General features: G+C 35.8%; 4 protein-coding genes across 5 annotated transcripts; 2 read left to right on the top strand and 2 right to left on the bottom strand.

Annotated features, from left to right (window-relative positions):
• The first annotated feature begins 4,226 nt into the window (after nt 1–4,226).
• Nucleotides 4,227–5,113, top strand: LOC130940053 (uncharacterized). Its single transcript, XM_057868102.1, has one exon. It carries the CDS (start codon nt 4,249–4,251, stop codon nt 4,867–4,869), a length of 621 nt encoding a protein of 206 aa, XP_057724085.1. The 5' UTR covers nt 4,227–4,248; the 3' UTR covers nt 4,870–5,113.
• Nucleotides 5,114–5,336: 223 nt separating this feature from the next.
• LOC130940138 (protein NUCLEAR FUSION DEFECTIVE 4) lies at nt 5,337–7,437 on the top strand. The gene is made up of 3 exons (XM_057868187.1): nt 5,337–5,427; nt 5,510–6,689; nt 6,961–7,437. The coding sequence occupies exons 1-3, from the start codon at nt 5,337–5,339 to the stop codon at nt 7,424–7,426; spliced, it is 1,737 nt and encodes a 578-aa protein (XP_057724170.1). The 3' UTR covers nt 7,427–7,437.
• Nucleotides 7,438–7,770: 333 nt separating this feature from the next.
• On the bottom strand, nt 7,771–9,345 carry LOC130941594 (uncharacterized). Its single transcript, XM_057870154.1, has one exon. It carries the CDS (start codon nt 8,773–8,775, stop codon nt 8,173–8,175), a length of 603 nt encoding a protein of 200 aa, XP_057726137.1. The 5' UTR covers nt 8,776–9,345; the 3' UTR covers nt 7,771–8,172.
• A 4,152-nt stretch (nt 9,346–13,497) lies between these two features.
• Nucleotides 13,498–15,767, bottom strand: LOC130941647 (amino acid transporter AVT6E). Of its 2 annotated transcripts, none has more exons than XM_057870208.1 (2): nt 15,574–15,767; nt 13,498–15,413 (listed from the first exon to the last, which is right to left on the bottom strand). In XM_057870208.1, the coding sequence occupies exon 2, from the start codon at nt 15,179–15,181 to the stop codon at nt 13,991–13,993; it is 1,191 nt and encodes a 396-aa protein (XP_057726191.1). In that variant the 5' UTR covers nt 15,182–15,413; nt 15,574–15,767; the 3' UTR covers nt 13,498–13,990. The 2 variants fall into 2 exon arrangements, with proteins under 2 accessions (XP_057726191.1, XP_057726190.1); XM_057870207.1 differs by having other exon boundaries at nt 13,498–15,476; nt 15,574–15,741.
• Nucleotides 15,768–16,308: the final 541 nt, after the last annotated feature.

Below are 16,308 nucleotides of genomic sequence, written 5' to 3'. Positions count from 1 at the left end.
CCCCAATCTTCTCTCTTGAACTGTCTCTCTCACCTTTTACAATCTCCTTCTTCTTCTAATCAACAATTGATGTAGCCATGGACGCAGAACACAGCAGTTTTAACAAAAATGTTTCTTAGAAGAGAAAATGATTTTCTTGCCTGTGATGATTTGTGTTTAGCGAAGAGAAAATGTATTTATTTGGAAATTCAACTCTTAATCTTTTTATATAGGCTTTCGGGATTGAATTCTTTTCAAAAAAAATATAGCATTTCATCTATTTGTATTGAGTTTGATATTTCTTAAAAGAAAAAAAAAGTTAAGATTATGTAAAATTTATTATTTTTGGCTAGTACTTTTAGTTATAAATTTAATATTTTTAATTTAGTAATTTAATAACATATTTTTAACTCATATTTTTAAATATTGTTGTTATTTGTTGAATAAAAACAATAAATTTTGCTATTTTTTTAGCATTTTTCATTTTAAAATATATGTATCTGTATATGTATGTATGAGATATATTTGTGTTTAGCGGAGAGAAAATGTATTTATTTAGGAATTCAACTCTTAATCTCTTTATATAGGTTTTCGGGATTGAATTCTTTTAAAAGAAAATATAGCATTTCATCTATTTGTATTGAGTTTGATATTTCTTAAAAGAAAAAAAAAAGTTAAGATTATGTAAAATTTATTATTTTTGGCTAGTACTTTTAGTTATAAATTTAATACTTTTAATTTAGTAATTTAACAACATATTTTTAAATATTGTTGTTATTTGTTGAATAAAAACAATAAATTTTGCTATTTTTTAGCATTTTTTATTTTAAAATATATGTATCTGTATATGTATGTATGAGATATATGTTTAAATTTATATTTTAAGGGAGAATGAATATTATTAATATTTTTATCAAATTATAATATAGAGTATTATTATTAATATATATAAGCTTCTTTGGATGGATTTTTTAAAAAAAAATAATTTTTGAATAAGTCAAAGTTATTTTATATTTGAATATAAATGTAAGCCTTTTAAAAAGATATATTTAAAGATAATCTTTTAAAAAAAATATTTTATCATTGATATATCATTTTTATGTTATAGGAAATATGCTTATCAAAAAAGGAATTTTATAAAATTGAATGAAATATAAAATTTTTTATATTATATGAAAATAATAGAATATAAAAAATAAAGAAGTTCCTATACCAATTAAAATATCAAAATTTTACAAACTAGCTACTATTTTTTAGTATTTTTAAAAACATAAAATGATTATTAGTTAGAGAGATAGCTAGTACAAGATAGCAGAGAGAGAAAAAATAAAAAAAACTTGTAAATTATTATACCTTTTAATGATTTATGATAGTAGCTATGTTCAAAAAAACTTATAAATCCTTTAAAGATTTATAATGATAATCAATTTTTATATAAATCTTTACACTCTATAGTGATTTATAATGATAGTCAATTTTTATATAAATATCTATAAATATAATAATTTATGTTTAAATTTTGAAATATTTACATCATGTAACAATTTGTATAAAATAAATACAAAATTAAAATGTAACTATTTTAAAAAAGTTATAATTGAATAAAATTAATTCATTATTTATTTATTTATGTAATTTGTCCTTCAATTTATGTGGTTCTAAATAAGATTTTTGTTAATGAAAATTTAGGAAGCCATAACTTAAGTAAATATACATAATTGAATATTTAAATTAGAGAATAAAAAATTTAATATGAGGTCCTAAATCAGATTTATGCAATATTCATAGTAGAATATTTTTCATATTTAGTTAAATAATTACAGGAAAATAAAAAATTATATATTTTGTTATATGTAGAGAGGTAAGTGATGGACAAATTTTTTCTTTTCATCTTCAGTTATTAATTTACTATTTTTTTTATTGATTTTTTTAAGCCATTTTTACTATTTTCCGGAACCCAATATTTATTTAAATTGAAATGTACAAAATAGTTAGTTCATCAACTCATGCAGTCCACCAATTAATTTTTTTAGTAGTGCCATTAATAACTAATTAGACAATTTTTTTGATACGGAGACAGAAAATAAAAAAACGTCTAATCTATTAATATCATTCGTGATTATTGTTTTAACACCAATTATCCACGCGTCACCTTCTCACATTTACACTATTTGTAAGTATACTATGTTGATAAAAAGGATAAGCATTACAGAACTTTTCTATTCTTTATAATAGAAGAATATATATAAAATTTTGTCTGTATATAACTTAACATAAATAGAGAAAACGATAAATAAATTTCTAATTTTTTAATTCGAAAACAAATTTATCTCTTAGGATTAAAAAATACAAAATTATTTTTTATCTTATAAAATACGTGACATTTAGATCTTTTTGTATAATTGCCTAATCAAAACATAACGGAATGAGCTGATGTGTCGTCCATATGCTTGTTACGACACTTACGTGGTCCGTTGTAAAAAAGTTTGAGGACGAATAAGTTTTTAGACTTCAAAACAATGTCATTTTAGGATGAGTCTTCTTCGCTTGGCTTCATTTTTTCCCTTATGTGAAGCATTTCTGAAGGCCTTGCAGCTGAAATTTTGTTCATAAATAAAGAAAAGGATAAATCTTTATATCTCAAATTCTCCATTGAGAAACAAACTTGAATCAATGGGATCTTTTTTCTATATTTCAATTTCCATGAAAAAAGGTAAATTTTCACACAAAAAAAAGCTCAAGAATTAAATTAAATCAAATAGAACCTACTCCACTACCAAAATTATCAGATACAACAGAGCACGTTCATGTGACTGTGAGTCCTAATATGAGTAAGAGCACTTTTAATCCTCTCATGTCCTTGAAGTTGTAGATAAAATAACTCAAATGAGCAGCTTTCCTTGCAAAGTCAACATGAGACAACATGAAAACTGCAAACTGTTGAGTATTTTCATCCAATCTTAATCAATAATTAAGATTTTCCCTTCAAATTAATAATTACAAAATCTATTCTAATAGATTCTCCCACATCAAATAAGTGAAAATTAACAGAAGAAAATATATGAGAATGAATAAGTTAGGAGGAAAGTTGAACCTAAGGAAGAGAGGCAGAACAACATGCTAAAAAAAGGATCCGAAAACGAATGTAGATGATGGCGGCGATGGAGACAAGGAAACAGAGGTGCGGAATTGAATGAAAATTTGATGATGGAAGAAGATTCATTCATTCATTCAACAAGGCTCAGACTGGATCCTTCCCCTTGCCGCGATTCTTAGTCGACAAATAACACACAAACGAACAAATCAAGTAGAACCACCTAAACGTGCTTCTTTCATATATGCTTCGTTTTCTGCCGATGTGATAATTGGTCACGCAACCACCATTCGCCACCATCGCTAGCAAGAAATCCCTTGTGCGCTGCCGTTGTTGATATCGTCGGAATACACTTCCACTTTGTTTTCTGTCGAGCCGCCATCGTTTTTGACTTTTCCATTAACGGTCTCTACCACTCTTTTCTTCTTTTTCAACATTTTCTTTCGTAACTTTCCGACTAATAGCACCGTTGATGAGACGATGACGACCTCCCTATCTTGTTGGTGGCGGTGGATGGAGATTCCAATCTAGGGTTTCTCGAAATAGAAGTCCCGCCTTTGTGCTTTTAACTTCTTAGTTCATCTAGAAACAAAACCTTAGTGATAAAGAGAATGCTTCAGATAGAAGGGAAAATGAAGATAGAAGTCAATGACTTATCACAAAAACGACATGATTTTAAATTTTTTAACACGTAAGTATCAGCTTATTCTGTTATATTTTGATTAAGCAATTACACGAAAAAATCTAAATATTACACATTTTATAAAGTAAAAGATAATTTTATATTTTTCAATCCCAAAAAATAAATTTATATTCGAATTAAAAAATAAAAAATTTATTTGTCCTTTTTCCGTATAAGTATATGTATACCTTTTTATTTTATAAATTGAAAAATAATAAAAGTATATATTGAACAGTATACCATGCCGTAAAAAACGTAATTCATTGTGTATAAAAGCTGAATTAAGGTTCTCTCCGCAACTGATTCCCGTATACGACGCTCCCGAAAGATAACGAACTTAACAAACTTATAAGTTATAAATCCTAACAGCTATCTTTCTCTCTTCTCATTTCTCACTGCTAAATGCTCATGAAATATCGCACACACTCTCTTTCTCTCTTTACTTTCTTTCTTTACACCGTTTCACCCACATCCAATTCCAATCAATTCAACAATGGCCGCTGTCGCTTCACCTTCCTCCAGAAACCAAACGCCGTCCTCCTCACGCTCATTTTCCTACCCCTTCGCTTCATACACCTCCGCCAATTTCGCTCCCGGAGTCTCCCCCATCGTCCCCACGCGCTTCTCCTCCTCCTTTGGCCACCATCGGCGTTGTTCTTCCACCTCTTCGCCGCCGTGTCCAGCATCCGTGAGATTCTCCTCGGAGCAACCACCAGGTTCCCCCGGGCAACGCTCCACGGCGATAAACAAGAATCAGAGGAAAACCGACGCGATATCATCTTCGACGTCGAATCACCAGAGGAGGACGTGCATGTGTTCCCCTACGACGCACCCTGGCTCCTTCCGCTGCTCCTACCACAAACGCCTCGCCGAACAGCAGCAGCAGCAAACGGCGTTGCTTCATTGTGCTTCTTCTTCGAGTGGTAACACCCTAAATCTTCGAAGATTGGCGATGCAGAACTCGCTGGTGCGAATCGGAGGAGTGGAGGGCGAGCTGGTGAAGAGAGCTCTGTGTGCTTTGATCAGACCCTCCTCCCACAGCCATCGCCGCCGTGAAGCCTTTCAGCCAAGGCCGAGCCGCCTCTCCGTCATGTCCAAGGCAGAACATTACTGACATTCTCTTCTTTTTGTTTCTTTGTTGATCAAATCATCCTTTTAATTTTTTTGCAAAAGGAGGATGCATTAAAAAGAAAAAAAAAAGTTATAAGTGTGTTCTGAATCTGAGGCATATTGTTACTCTCTTGGAAGACTGGGAACCTTTATTTTTTTGGTACTCCTAGTGGAAAATTAGGAAAGAATTAGTTGTAAAGTTAAGTTGAGTAGTCTCTGTGAATATATTTTTTTGTCCTGTGATTGTGATGTTGAATTTGTGAATAGTATTTCTCTTTGAAAAGAAATAAGAAGGAAGACATTCATGTTTCTAGTTTTTCTCTTTCAATTTCGTTGAATAGATTATTTGTTTTATTTGTAGAAGGTAAGGCTGAACGTGCAACTACAAGAGTGGATTATTGGGAATCTAGCATTGTAGTAGGTCAATTTGATTAGATAGATTAGATATACTCCAAGAGTAAAAGAAAGTGTATGAAAATAGTAGGTGTTTTTGGACATCCAGAATCCTTGTCCTATAGGCCATTGCTACCAAGTTGTGAAGATTTATCTAAAAACCAAGAAGGTTAGGTTTGGACTGTTTGGTAAACTGAAATTCTTATCAAGACTGAGATTGAGATTGGTTGAAAGAAAGCAGTAACGAGGAGTAAGAAAAATGGTTGTGAAAGAGGGGAGCAGACCACCCTGGGTGGGTCTTGGCGCCGCTGTTTGGGTCCAAATAGCTGCGGGAAATGCCTACAACTTCCCGCTCTACTCCTCCGCCCTCAAATCCGTCTTGTCCCTCAACCAGCAGCAGCTCACCATCCTGGGAGTGGCCAATGACGTCGGCGAGAATGTGGGCATCCTCCCTGGCATTGCATGCAACTTCCTCCCTCCTTGGTCCCTCCTCCTCATTGGTGCTCTCCTCTGTTTCTTGGGCTATGGCGCTCTCTTCCTTGCTCTCACCAGAACTCTCTCTACCTTCCCCTATGTCCCCCTATGCCTTGCTCTCTGTGTTGCCACCAACAGCAATGCATGGTTTGGAACTGCTGTTCTTGTTACCAACATGAGGAACTTCCCTCTCTCCCGAGGCACCATCTCCGGCATCCTCAAGGGCTATGTCGGGATCAGCGCCGCAGTCTACACTCTCATATACACCTTGTTGCTCAAACACTCTGCATCAAATCTTGTGCTCTTTCTCGCACTTGGAGTTCCCATTGCATGCTTGATCATCATGTACTTCATTCGCCCCTGCACTCCTCCTTCTGGTGAAGACTCTTCTGTCCATGTCCATTTCCTCTTTGTTCAAGCCGCCAGTGTTTTACTTGCCACCTATCTTGTTACAACCACAATACTCTGCGACATCTTTTCTATCACTGGTGCTCTCTCTTACGTCCTAGCTGCTATAATGCTTCTGCTTCTCATGACTCCCCTTGTAATCCCTCTCAAGATGACACTATTCCCTTCCCATCCTCTTCATCTTGTTACCTCAAATCAAACCGATCCCTTGCTGGCACCATCTTCCTCGGCTGCCAGTCTTGTTGACGAGGATGCTTCGGATATTGAGACACTTCTTGCAGAGGGTGAGGGAGCTGTGACGGGTAACAAAAGGAGGCCCAAGAGGGGAGAAGACTTCAAGTTCAGAGAAGCCATAGTCAAGGCTGATTTCTGGCTTCTCTGGTTTGTTTACTTTTTTGGGGTTGGTTCAGGAGTAACGGTTCTCAACAATCTCGCTCAGATTGGAGTTGCTTTGGGAGCCGATGACACAACCATATTGCTCTCACTCTTCAGCTTTTGCAACTTTCTGGGTCGTCTTGGTGCCGGTGCTGTTTCTGAACACTTTGTTAGGTAAGATTAGCAGATTTTTGCGCAGTGGAAAAGTCTAGAGAGCCAGCAACTTTTGTGTTTTGTGGCCAGCACTTAACCATCAAAAGAAAAGTGAGTGATCTTTTACCATTGGATGTAATCTCACACCATTAAAAACATTATTGATGGCCAATTGATGGTTATAAACCACAAAAGTTGCTAGCCTCCTAACACTCCTCTTTGTGCAGTATTGTATAGCATTTGTTAGATTTTTAGCACAGCAACAGCATCAAATTGTTGTAACATTTGACAGGTCCATAGCTCTGCCTCGAACAATTTGGATGACATGCACACAAATAATAATGATTATAGCATTTTGCCTCTATGCTTCAGCTCTTGACGGCACTCTCTATGCAGCAACGGCTTTGCTTGGGGTATGTTACGGGGTTCAGTACTCTATAATGGTTCCAACTGTGTCTGAGCTCTTTGGTCTCAAGAACTTTGGTATTACAAGTAACTTCATGATGCTAGGGAATCCAATTGGTGCCATTATTTTCTCTGCTTTGCTTGCTGGCACTGTGTATGATGCAGAAGCTGCTAAGCAAGGAAGCTCAACATGCTATGGTGCAAATTGCTTCAGGCTCACTTTTCTTATTCTTGCTGGTGTTGTTGGACTTGGTACCATCTTGAGTATCATTTTGAGTCTCAGAATTCGCCCGGTCTATAAAATGCTCTATGCTGAGGGTTCATTTCGTCTCTCTCACACTTCAAGTCACTGAGGCTGCACAATAAGCATACAGCAACTACTACATCATGTTGCTACCCCAATCATCCTTTTTTTGTGTTACTTTGGCAAGAATTTGAGCATTAGGGTCCTTATTTTTGGATATGAGTTTCATGTATTCTGCTTTATACGTATCAAATTAGCTTCCCTTTCTCCAAGGGGGGAAAAATATCGAATAGAATCTTTTGTCAAAATTAGATGATTTTGGTTCGAGTATGAGAATCCTCTGAAATCTGCAGCTACTGATAAGATGATGTATTTCCATAATTTCTTCAAATTAAACGAAGTAACATGTGAATAATTTACCATTAAGGAGAGTAGCTCAGGAATTCAGAGACAGAAATGCCAAATAATACAATAAACATCAAAATATACTCTGTTAATTATGTACTGTGAGTGTGACAGTAAGGATTATTAATAGTACAATACAGTTCATAAACTCAGACCAGGCACACTCTGACCCTAGCTACTTTTTGAGCTGACATGTAACTTACATTTATGAAAACAAGCACACAATCTCAATATTGAAACAGACATGAGCTAAAACTTACCATCTGATCTGGGTAACTAAGATTAAGAATGGAACTGCTGAAAGGAAAGGAAAGTAGGAAACCAACCTTATGCTACAAATCTCTCTGGTAGAAAAACCCAGAATACCCCTCTCAGACTTATAATTTCCAGTGATGGATTGAGTAAAATCCCAGGGGAAAAATTAAGAGGAAAAAAATGCAAAAATGTTACTCAGTTTGGCTTTAGATCTTGGAACATGGTATCCCATTTGATCTCTTCAACAGCAGCAGACCAGTAACCATCATCATCATTATCAACATCTCCAAGGTCCATCTTTTCCTCCTTCTGGAAATGGTAGACCACAGGACTAGAATACCCTTCAAGAGCAGGCAGCACGGTAGGACTTCCATTTGTGAGGAACAGTCTCTCTTGCTTCTTAGGAGGCATCATCTTCCTCTTCATCAAAGCACTCTTCCATCTTGTCCCTAAACCACCACTGCTAGGCCTTGGTGATGGCATCAACACAATTGCAGAGGAAGATTCTTGGCGTCGAACCAACGTTCTAATGGAATTGGCGAAGCTCTTCTTTGTCCTCTTGATAGCCAACATGAGCCTTGCCACTGGATGAGGACTACTCTTCCCTTTGTCCTTTCTTGCAATCTTGAGGATTTCTAGCCTGTGCTTGGCTATGGAGATGCCCATGCTTTGGAGGAACTCATGGTTCAAGTATATTATGTCTTCTTCTTCAAGCTCATTCTGAGCAAAGGCAAGGCCATACTCATACACTAGAGATGGCTCAAGGCTAGTCTTTGAGAGCCATGAGAACCAATCCATAGCTGCTCACTTCACACTCTGATTTTGTATTATTATGATATCTCTTTGTAAGTTTGTATATAAGGATTTAGCAGCAAAAAACAAAAACTATAAAAGAAAAAAACTTAGCAAGTTTGAGGAGTGGCTTACACTTTGTGGGGGTTGTGCTATATATGCTTTTAGTTTTTAGAGAAATTGGGTATTGGATGAATCTTGAGTGTGACTATATTTTAAAGTTAGAACTTAGAACTTAGCAGTGGCATGGGCATGTGGGGCATGTCTAACCCATGTTCTTGTGTTTACTCACACAATAGTCCAATTTCTATTTACTAATGCAATTTAATTACCGGCAATCAAGGCTAAGAGGGAAGAGAGTAGTGTTATCCACACCCTATTACACTTTTGGTGTATGTAATTAGTAGCATAGAGTGTGTGATTAGTGGAAAAACATAATATGTTATTTGTGGAACATTGATACTTTGATTGAGACATAGGTTAATTGAACGGTAAGCAAGGCATTCTATATATTCTTCTCTGCTACCAAAGGTTGTGAATAGTCTGAACTAGCTAGATATGGTTCGGTTGATCTTCCTTTACTTGTTGAATTTCTCAAAAGTATTACACTAGCTATTCCATTTATGGGTTGTGATGCACTTTCCAAAAGTGAATAACACACCAGTTCATATCCACAACTTCCTCAACTTACAACTTCGACTTTTCCACTTGTGAAGATATTAATTGAATAAGTCAGAGAGAAGAAAACTTAGGACTTGTGACATAGCTAGACAACCTTTAAACAAGTCAAGTTGGGGGCAAAAAGAATTTTCTTTTTTCTTTCTGGAACTATCAAGGAACCACTAACTATAATCAATTTATTACCTTGATTAGTATATGTATATATCACTATTGGAGTCTGCTTTTTCTCGATACACCCGAAAACAGGATGAAAAATTAAATGAGAAAGTCACAACTCACTTAACTATACAATTAGATTGAATTTGATTTGTACTGTTGAACTTGAATGAGCACCTTATCTATGTCTATTTTCCTTTCCTTTTTCATTCTCCACCTTCATGTTTCACTTCATTTTTGTTCAATCTCGACACAGCTGTATATCAAGCTTTGTATCGATAATTTCAATTCGAAAAACAAATACGACTCCTCTTAAGAAGTGAGCTGGATGCGGGACTTATCAATTTTAATGTCGATATAAACTTTACATATAGTGAATAAGTATTGAAATTCTTGTATTAATGATAATAAAATTGTACAAACAGATATTCAACAGAACAAAGATTAAAATAAAATCAAATATAATTAAAGTGCAACCAAGACAATCTAGAAGAAGAAAAAGAAATTGCTTAAACAAAATAATTGAACAAAAAATTAAATTGAATCAAAGAACTAAATCGAAAAAGAAATAATTAAAAGAAATAAACAAAATGAATTAACTTCTAATATTCACATGCATTTGCATTCTATGATTTTTCAATATGTCGTTTTACAATCTCCTGATTGAAATCTTTGTTTTGCTGAGCTTTCCTTGACCATTATCCTCTTTATCCAAGTTCTTGTTCTTACTTGCTCCTTAAGAACAACTACCCACGTTTTCTTACCACAACTTGAGAGACAAGTAATATTCTCTAAGTTCAAATTAAACTTATCCATTGAGGTCTAATTTATATGCACACATGTTAATTGTGTCTCATTTTCATCCCTCTATTCGACTATCCTGTATTACCATTTGTACTAAGTTGCTTGGGTCGATACCTTAGCCAACACGTCTTACGTCGACCAACATGAGATCTATCTTCATTTGCTTTGCTGTCGAAATTACTCATTATAATCGTTGTCTAGCTAGCTAGCTAGGCCATAAGTTTGAATTACTGTGATTTCAGAGATTTAAATTTGTAATAATGAGGATTTTTACCCTCTCATCATCATCAATGAGGAATGATTAAGCCTTTTAAAATGATAATGATATAGGTTTATAGGCACCCAAATCCCAAACTATCCTGAGATATGAATTAAGGATCGTCTAAAGTGAAAAAGTTAGTAAAGTGACTGAAGAGTTAATTATTCTTAAATTAAAATAGTAGAACACGCATTTCATGAAAGTTACAAAAACCAATGATATTAACCTTTTACTTTATAAATTTCTGATATATTAATGTCGGTTCCAAAGTGCCGTGATGCTCATTTTCTTGTTTAATTAATTTGCTTTTTGCAAAATCATACAGTATTATTGATTAAGTTGCATATGATTTGATGCTGCTTTCTCCAAGATAAAATTGAAGCTGAAAGTAATAAGAACAAAAACGTAATCTATAACTTGTGGTAGCTGAATGACAAGTCACTTTTTTCGCCAAATCGTTAGAGCTTAAACACTGTCCATTATTGTCTCCACTATTGTTGTTTTCATGTCCCAATTTTGCTTTTAATTAGGAACATGCTAGTGTGCTACTATCAATAAGAGTTTGGATCTATACAACTTCACGTGCACAAATAACGAATAACTATTCCCATGTGTGTTACATTGAGTTGGGGCATAGTTGAGTTCTAGCCTTCTAGGTAGAGTAAGAGTATACTAAATTCACATGCTAATTAATTCCTTAATTTACACTCTTATTTTGCAAATTACTTTATAATAAGAGGACAGAGTTTGTTTAGATATTTAAGCCCAATGACTAATCCCTCGGGGTACTGCAGAAGCACACAAAGTGGGCGACCCTCCCAAGCAAGCAAGCTCAATTCCCATTCTCCAGTGAGTATCAAACCTGGGAGAAATGATTAAGGGACACAGACCCTCATCCATCTGTACCAACTTGCATTGGTATCCCATATGAGACCATCACTATCCTTCGGCCTAGTTTTGGGTTGAACCACATATATGCCAATTATTGGAGTCGGATTTGGAGGTTTTGATGCAAACAAATGAGGGAAAAAAATGATGCATGAACTACTAATCAAGTATGTAACCAAAATAAATTAGACACAAGACTCCATGTTCCTTATTTGTCGCTTGCTACTACCTATGAAAATAATGGATTGTTTTGATTTATCTGCTTGGTTCGGAGTACCAAATCAATTAAAAACATCTTTGGCATCAACCTAACATAAGTACTGAACACTCTTGGTGGCTTTCATGCTGTGGAAATGAGAATCTAGTTAGACAGGAATAAAAGAATCTTTAAAATGAACATTCTCAAATGTTCATCTCTTAGTAATTGTCTTATACTTTGTTTTGACAAAATATCATGAAAGAAATTAGCAATGGTTGTGGTAAAGGTGTGTTTGTAACTTTGTGGGTGTCGAAATAATAATTGACTTTCAAAATCATATCCGATATTGCTTTAATAAAAAATCCAGCAGGTTGGCACTTCATATATTATGAACTTAATGCCCATGCAAGTTGCAAAGGTGTAAATTATTACTACATTACCACTACTTCATATTTACTTAATAATTTCGTTACAAAAAATTGAAAGAAAGATCTCAGCAAGAGCATTTATCATGTGGCTCTTAAATATGGATCATGTGAGTATGAGAATCCACCATTAAGAGTGCTTCTGTTTCCACCAAACAGAGAAATAAAATGATCTGTGAAATTATGGGATTATTAAACTTGCATGAGATTTAGTGGGACAAACGCCATGTTACTGCATTAGAAAGAGAAACTAGATGTGTTCTCGATATTCGAATACCGTTCATAAGCTGTCCACTATAATATATCTATATTTCTATATTAAAATATTAACTCACTAAGCAGAAAGTCTTCTCCCTGCTTTTTATGGCAGTTTGAAGTTAACTCAAGTTGTCAACTCCATTTTTTTAACAAATACCTTGGATACTAACTTATAGATAATAATAGCATAAACGTGTAATGCGACTAAATCTCTATAGTGGTCCCCCAAAATCAGCCCGTGCACCGATTTAGCCCCTGAGATTCCAATTACACTATTTATGTCCTCCAGATTGCGATTCGGGCAACATAATGGTCCTTCAGTGAAATTCCCGCGTGACTCATACCTTGCTTTATGTTGCCCAGATTGCAATCTGGAGGACATAAATAGTGCAATTGAAATCTCAGGGGCTAAATCGGTGCACGGGCTGAATCTAGGGGACCACTATGGGGATTTAATCCGTGTAATGCATCACTTTTCTACAATTTATTCACATCAAACGGAGTTGGGCTAAGCTGCTGAAGCCTCGAAAAAGGAAGATACAGGATAGCATTTGAACTCAACACACCTCCATGGATCCGTTATTGAGGATCCTAAAGGGCTAAAACCAAGAGGTTAAGATCAACTTCTGAAGGGTTACACCAACGATGAATCCATTCTACACTTTAGAATCCCTTAAGAGGTTAAGAGCAAACAATTAGTCAGACTAGGAGGGCATGGGCATGTAACAGATCAGTGAATATACAACGAATGGAAATGGACATCATGTTTTTAAGACGTAATAATGATGCAATGATTTTATTAAAGAGTATCGCAACTCAGACTACAATCTATTTCCAATGTGATACTGTTATAGTAGAAAAATTTACAGGTGTTTATAAGGGTCGAGTTTGATTCCCTTGGTCAATTATATTGCAATTCACAAAACCAAAACATTTATATAAAACTGTTGCCAAGAATAAGTTTCTGAACCATTGAAGACTTGAAGTTCATCAGTGAACAGAGATCAAATTAGGTTCAAATGTTTCACCTAGTTGAAAGAGTTAGTAGAGAAAATTGGTAAATGAAACCATTGGCAGCATACATTTTCTGCTTAAATATGATAACAGATCATGAAAGTATACCAATCTATTATTAACTGTTACAGCACTGTTCTTCCGTAAAACCAATGGCATAATTAAAAATTAAAAAATATATAAAAATAAAAAAGAAGAAGCAGCAGAAAGAGCCAAAAGAACTGTATACATAGCCATATCCATGGCAAACTAATCCGCCAGAAAATAATCCTCCCAATATGAATGAATCAGTCATCATTCCTCAAAGGTAAAGGCCTTTAGAGGCATATGTGCATCACATAGTCCAAATTAGCAAAGCCCAGGGTCTAAAAGGGAACAAAAATGTATGCCTTTCTCACCTAAATAGAAGGATCCTACCTACTCTGCCTTCTCTTTTCGTTTCACATACGTAGCAGATCAGATGAATAAATCACCTCCCTCTGCCTTATACTCCAAATTCCCATTTGATTCCTATGAAAAGCAACAAAACCAAAAATGTCACTCAGACTTGCTCTGAATGCTATACACATTACCAATGACTCCAATTACACTAACAACCACTGAAAGTATCAGCATAAACCATGATAGAATCCATTCTCCATGGCTCAATCCCCCCTGATGGCCTAATCTCAACACAATAATAGCAGGAAACATAAATCCCAATGTAAGAGCCGTCGTTGCCCCCGTGAACTTAAAAGCTGTCCAGATGTTTGGAATCATGGTAGATCCAATATATATGAGAACCAACAAAACTGCTGTCAGCCCCAAAGATCTCTTCCTGCTTTCTGATAGAGGAGGTGATCCCTCAAACAACAAAGCATCCACTGTTTGCCTCAGAGAGAAATGAATGACAGGAAAAACAAGTATCAAGTGGAGAATGTAGCCAACCCTGACTATGTAGTCTAAGGCTGCACTATAACGAACTCCAAGATCCTCGTCAAAATTAGTCAACACGTCAGACTCTGTGTCTTTCCCAAATAGCAGAAAACCAGACATTGCTGTCGAGATATAAACTAGGACGCACAGTATTAAGGTGATCCTTCCCACTCGATTCATCTTCTGAGGAGACCGCCCGGCGAGCTCATTGTATATTGGCTGCACGTTAAAATGGCAGACAAATGCATTGGTCATGATTGGAATCACCACAAGCAAGTCCAAGATGGCCGTCTTTGAGCTCAGATCAGGACCCAACCGTGGAGCCTCAATCCGTCCTTCAACAAGCTTAATGAACGCAACGGAAAAAGTCACTACGACAAACACGACGGCAAGAGCCACGGAGGCAGCCGAAGTCATGCTCAACGAATCGATCTTGTCCAAGGAACAAAGTGGGGCAAGGAAAACCACCATGACAACAAGAATAACAAGCTTTCTCTGATCCCAGACACCATTCCCCATTAGCTGGTCAAAAACCCCCATATGGTGAACAGAACCGGACATAACATCCCCCATGATTATCAAGTAAACCACCAGAACACCGCCATTGTTGACTATGATGCAGATCTCAGACATAATCCTGGCAGTTTTTCCCATAGCATGTTGAACAACCTCCCCATAGGTGGATGCTTTAACCAAAACCGAATATCTAATCAACAATTCTACACTAATCTCCGATAAAATCCCTATAAGAATGATTAACACAATCCCCAAAACCACTCCAAGAACCTTCATGGTAGCAGGGAGGGCCATCATCCCTGCACCTATAATGGTGGTAGTCAAATTAAACACAGCTCCGGGCACCCCGGAACCATGGTTATGGCCAATGACAACAAGCGGGTAATTATCAATGTCGATTTCGAAATCATCGTCAGCGTCGCGGTCATGAACTGCAACCTTAGACCCCAAAAACTCGGTTTCATCATCAAAAGAGAGCCTATGGAGGGATTGAGGGGAATCATTCTGAGGTTGCAATTCTAGATATGAGCTAACGGGTAACGAAGAATAATTAGTATCCTTAGACATGATATCGAAGATGAAAACAACAATGCTGCGGACAAGGGAAGAAGGATCTGAAGATCTGTGCGGAGGGGAAGTGAAATCTGGAAAATATTGAAATAATAAGAATCAAAGACGAGAAAACTTACAGATATTAGAGATGGAGGTGATTCAGGAATTTTGCAGAGTAAACCTAGATCCCGGGGTCAATGGATAATGTATTGGGATTCAATAACATTCATTTTCTCTCTCGGACTCAGTCTCTGCACAGCTATGGAAACAATCAGAGGCACGCCAATTTTGAAGGAGAGAAAGGTCATTGGCTCTGCTCTTCTTATTTTTCCTACGTTTCCTTTTCCCTTTTTTTTTTCCCTATTCATTAATAAGGGCCCCGCTACACATACAAGCAAATAACGCATACAATCCTTACAAGTTGGCCCAACTCAGGTTTAATCCACGCGCACTCCCTTCCTTTAAATGGAGCGTCAATTTCACGCGCGTCACTCGAACGATTACGCTTCGAAAAAACCGCTCGTTATGGCTCACTCTTCCTCTTCTCCTTTAAAGATAACACAAATCCTCAAGTTTCAAGCAACATTCCAAACTGAAGAGACATTTGAACTCGTCGCGAATAATAGCAGAAACCATCAACAAAATATTATTCAAGGTACGTTATTGTTTTACTCATCTTGTACATTTTTCACATTTCTGTTTCTGATTTCGAAATCGAAGAACTATGTTTTACTGTTCTTCTATGTTCTTCTAGGTTTTATTGATCTTCTTGTTCTAAGAAATTGAACACATGGTGTAAATATATTTGATCCAACTATAAGTAAAATTTTTTTCCATAATTAAACTCTCTCTGGTGTATTCAAAATGTCTGA

This window comes from Arachis stenosperma, chromosome 7, assembly GCF_014773155.1.
Source record: "Arachis stenosperma cultivar V10309 chromosome 7, arast.V10309.gnm1.PFL2, whole genome shotgun sequence".
NCBI classification, from domain to species: Eukaryota; Viridiplantae; Streptophyta; class Magnoliopsida; order Fabales; family Fabaceae; genus Arachis; species Arachis stenosperma.
The sequence above is the reverse complement of the archived record's forward strand: the minus strand, read 5'-3'. Positions and strand labels throughout refer to the sequence as shown.

What these genes read in the sequence shown, in the direction of transcription:
- LOC130940138 (XM_057868187.1), top strand. Translation starts at nt 5,337, where the DNA reads ATGAAAATAGTAGGTGTTTTTGGACATCCAGAATCCTTGTCCTATAGG. An exon ending in TTTATCTAAAAACCAAGAAG is followed by an intron (nt 5,428 to 5,509) that starts GTTAGGTTTGGA and finishes AGTAACGAGGAG; the next exon opens with TAAGAAAAATGGTTGTGAAA. An exon ending in GTTTCTGAACACTTTGTTAG is followed by an intron (nt 6,690 to 6,960) that starts GTAAGATTAGCA and finishes AACATTTGACAG; the next exon opens with GTCCATAGCTCTGCCTCGAA.
- LOC130941647 (XM_057870207.1), bottom strand. Translation starts at nt 15,451, where the DNA reads ATGTCTAAGGATACTAATTATTCTTCGTTACCCGTTAGCTCATATCTA.
- LOC130940053 (XM_057868102.1), top strand. Translation starts at nt 4,249, where the DNA reads ATGGCCGCTGTCGCTTCACCTTCCTCCAGAAACCAAACGCCGTCCTCC.
- LOC130941594 (XM_057870154.1), bottom strand. Translation starts at nt 8,775, where the DNA reads ATGGATTGGTTCTCATGGCTCTCAAAGACTAGCCTTGAGCCATCTCTA.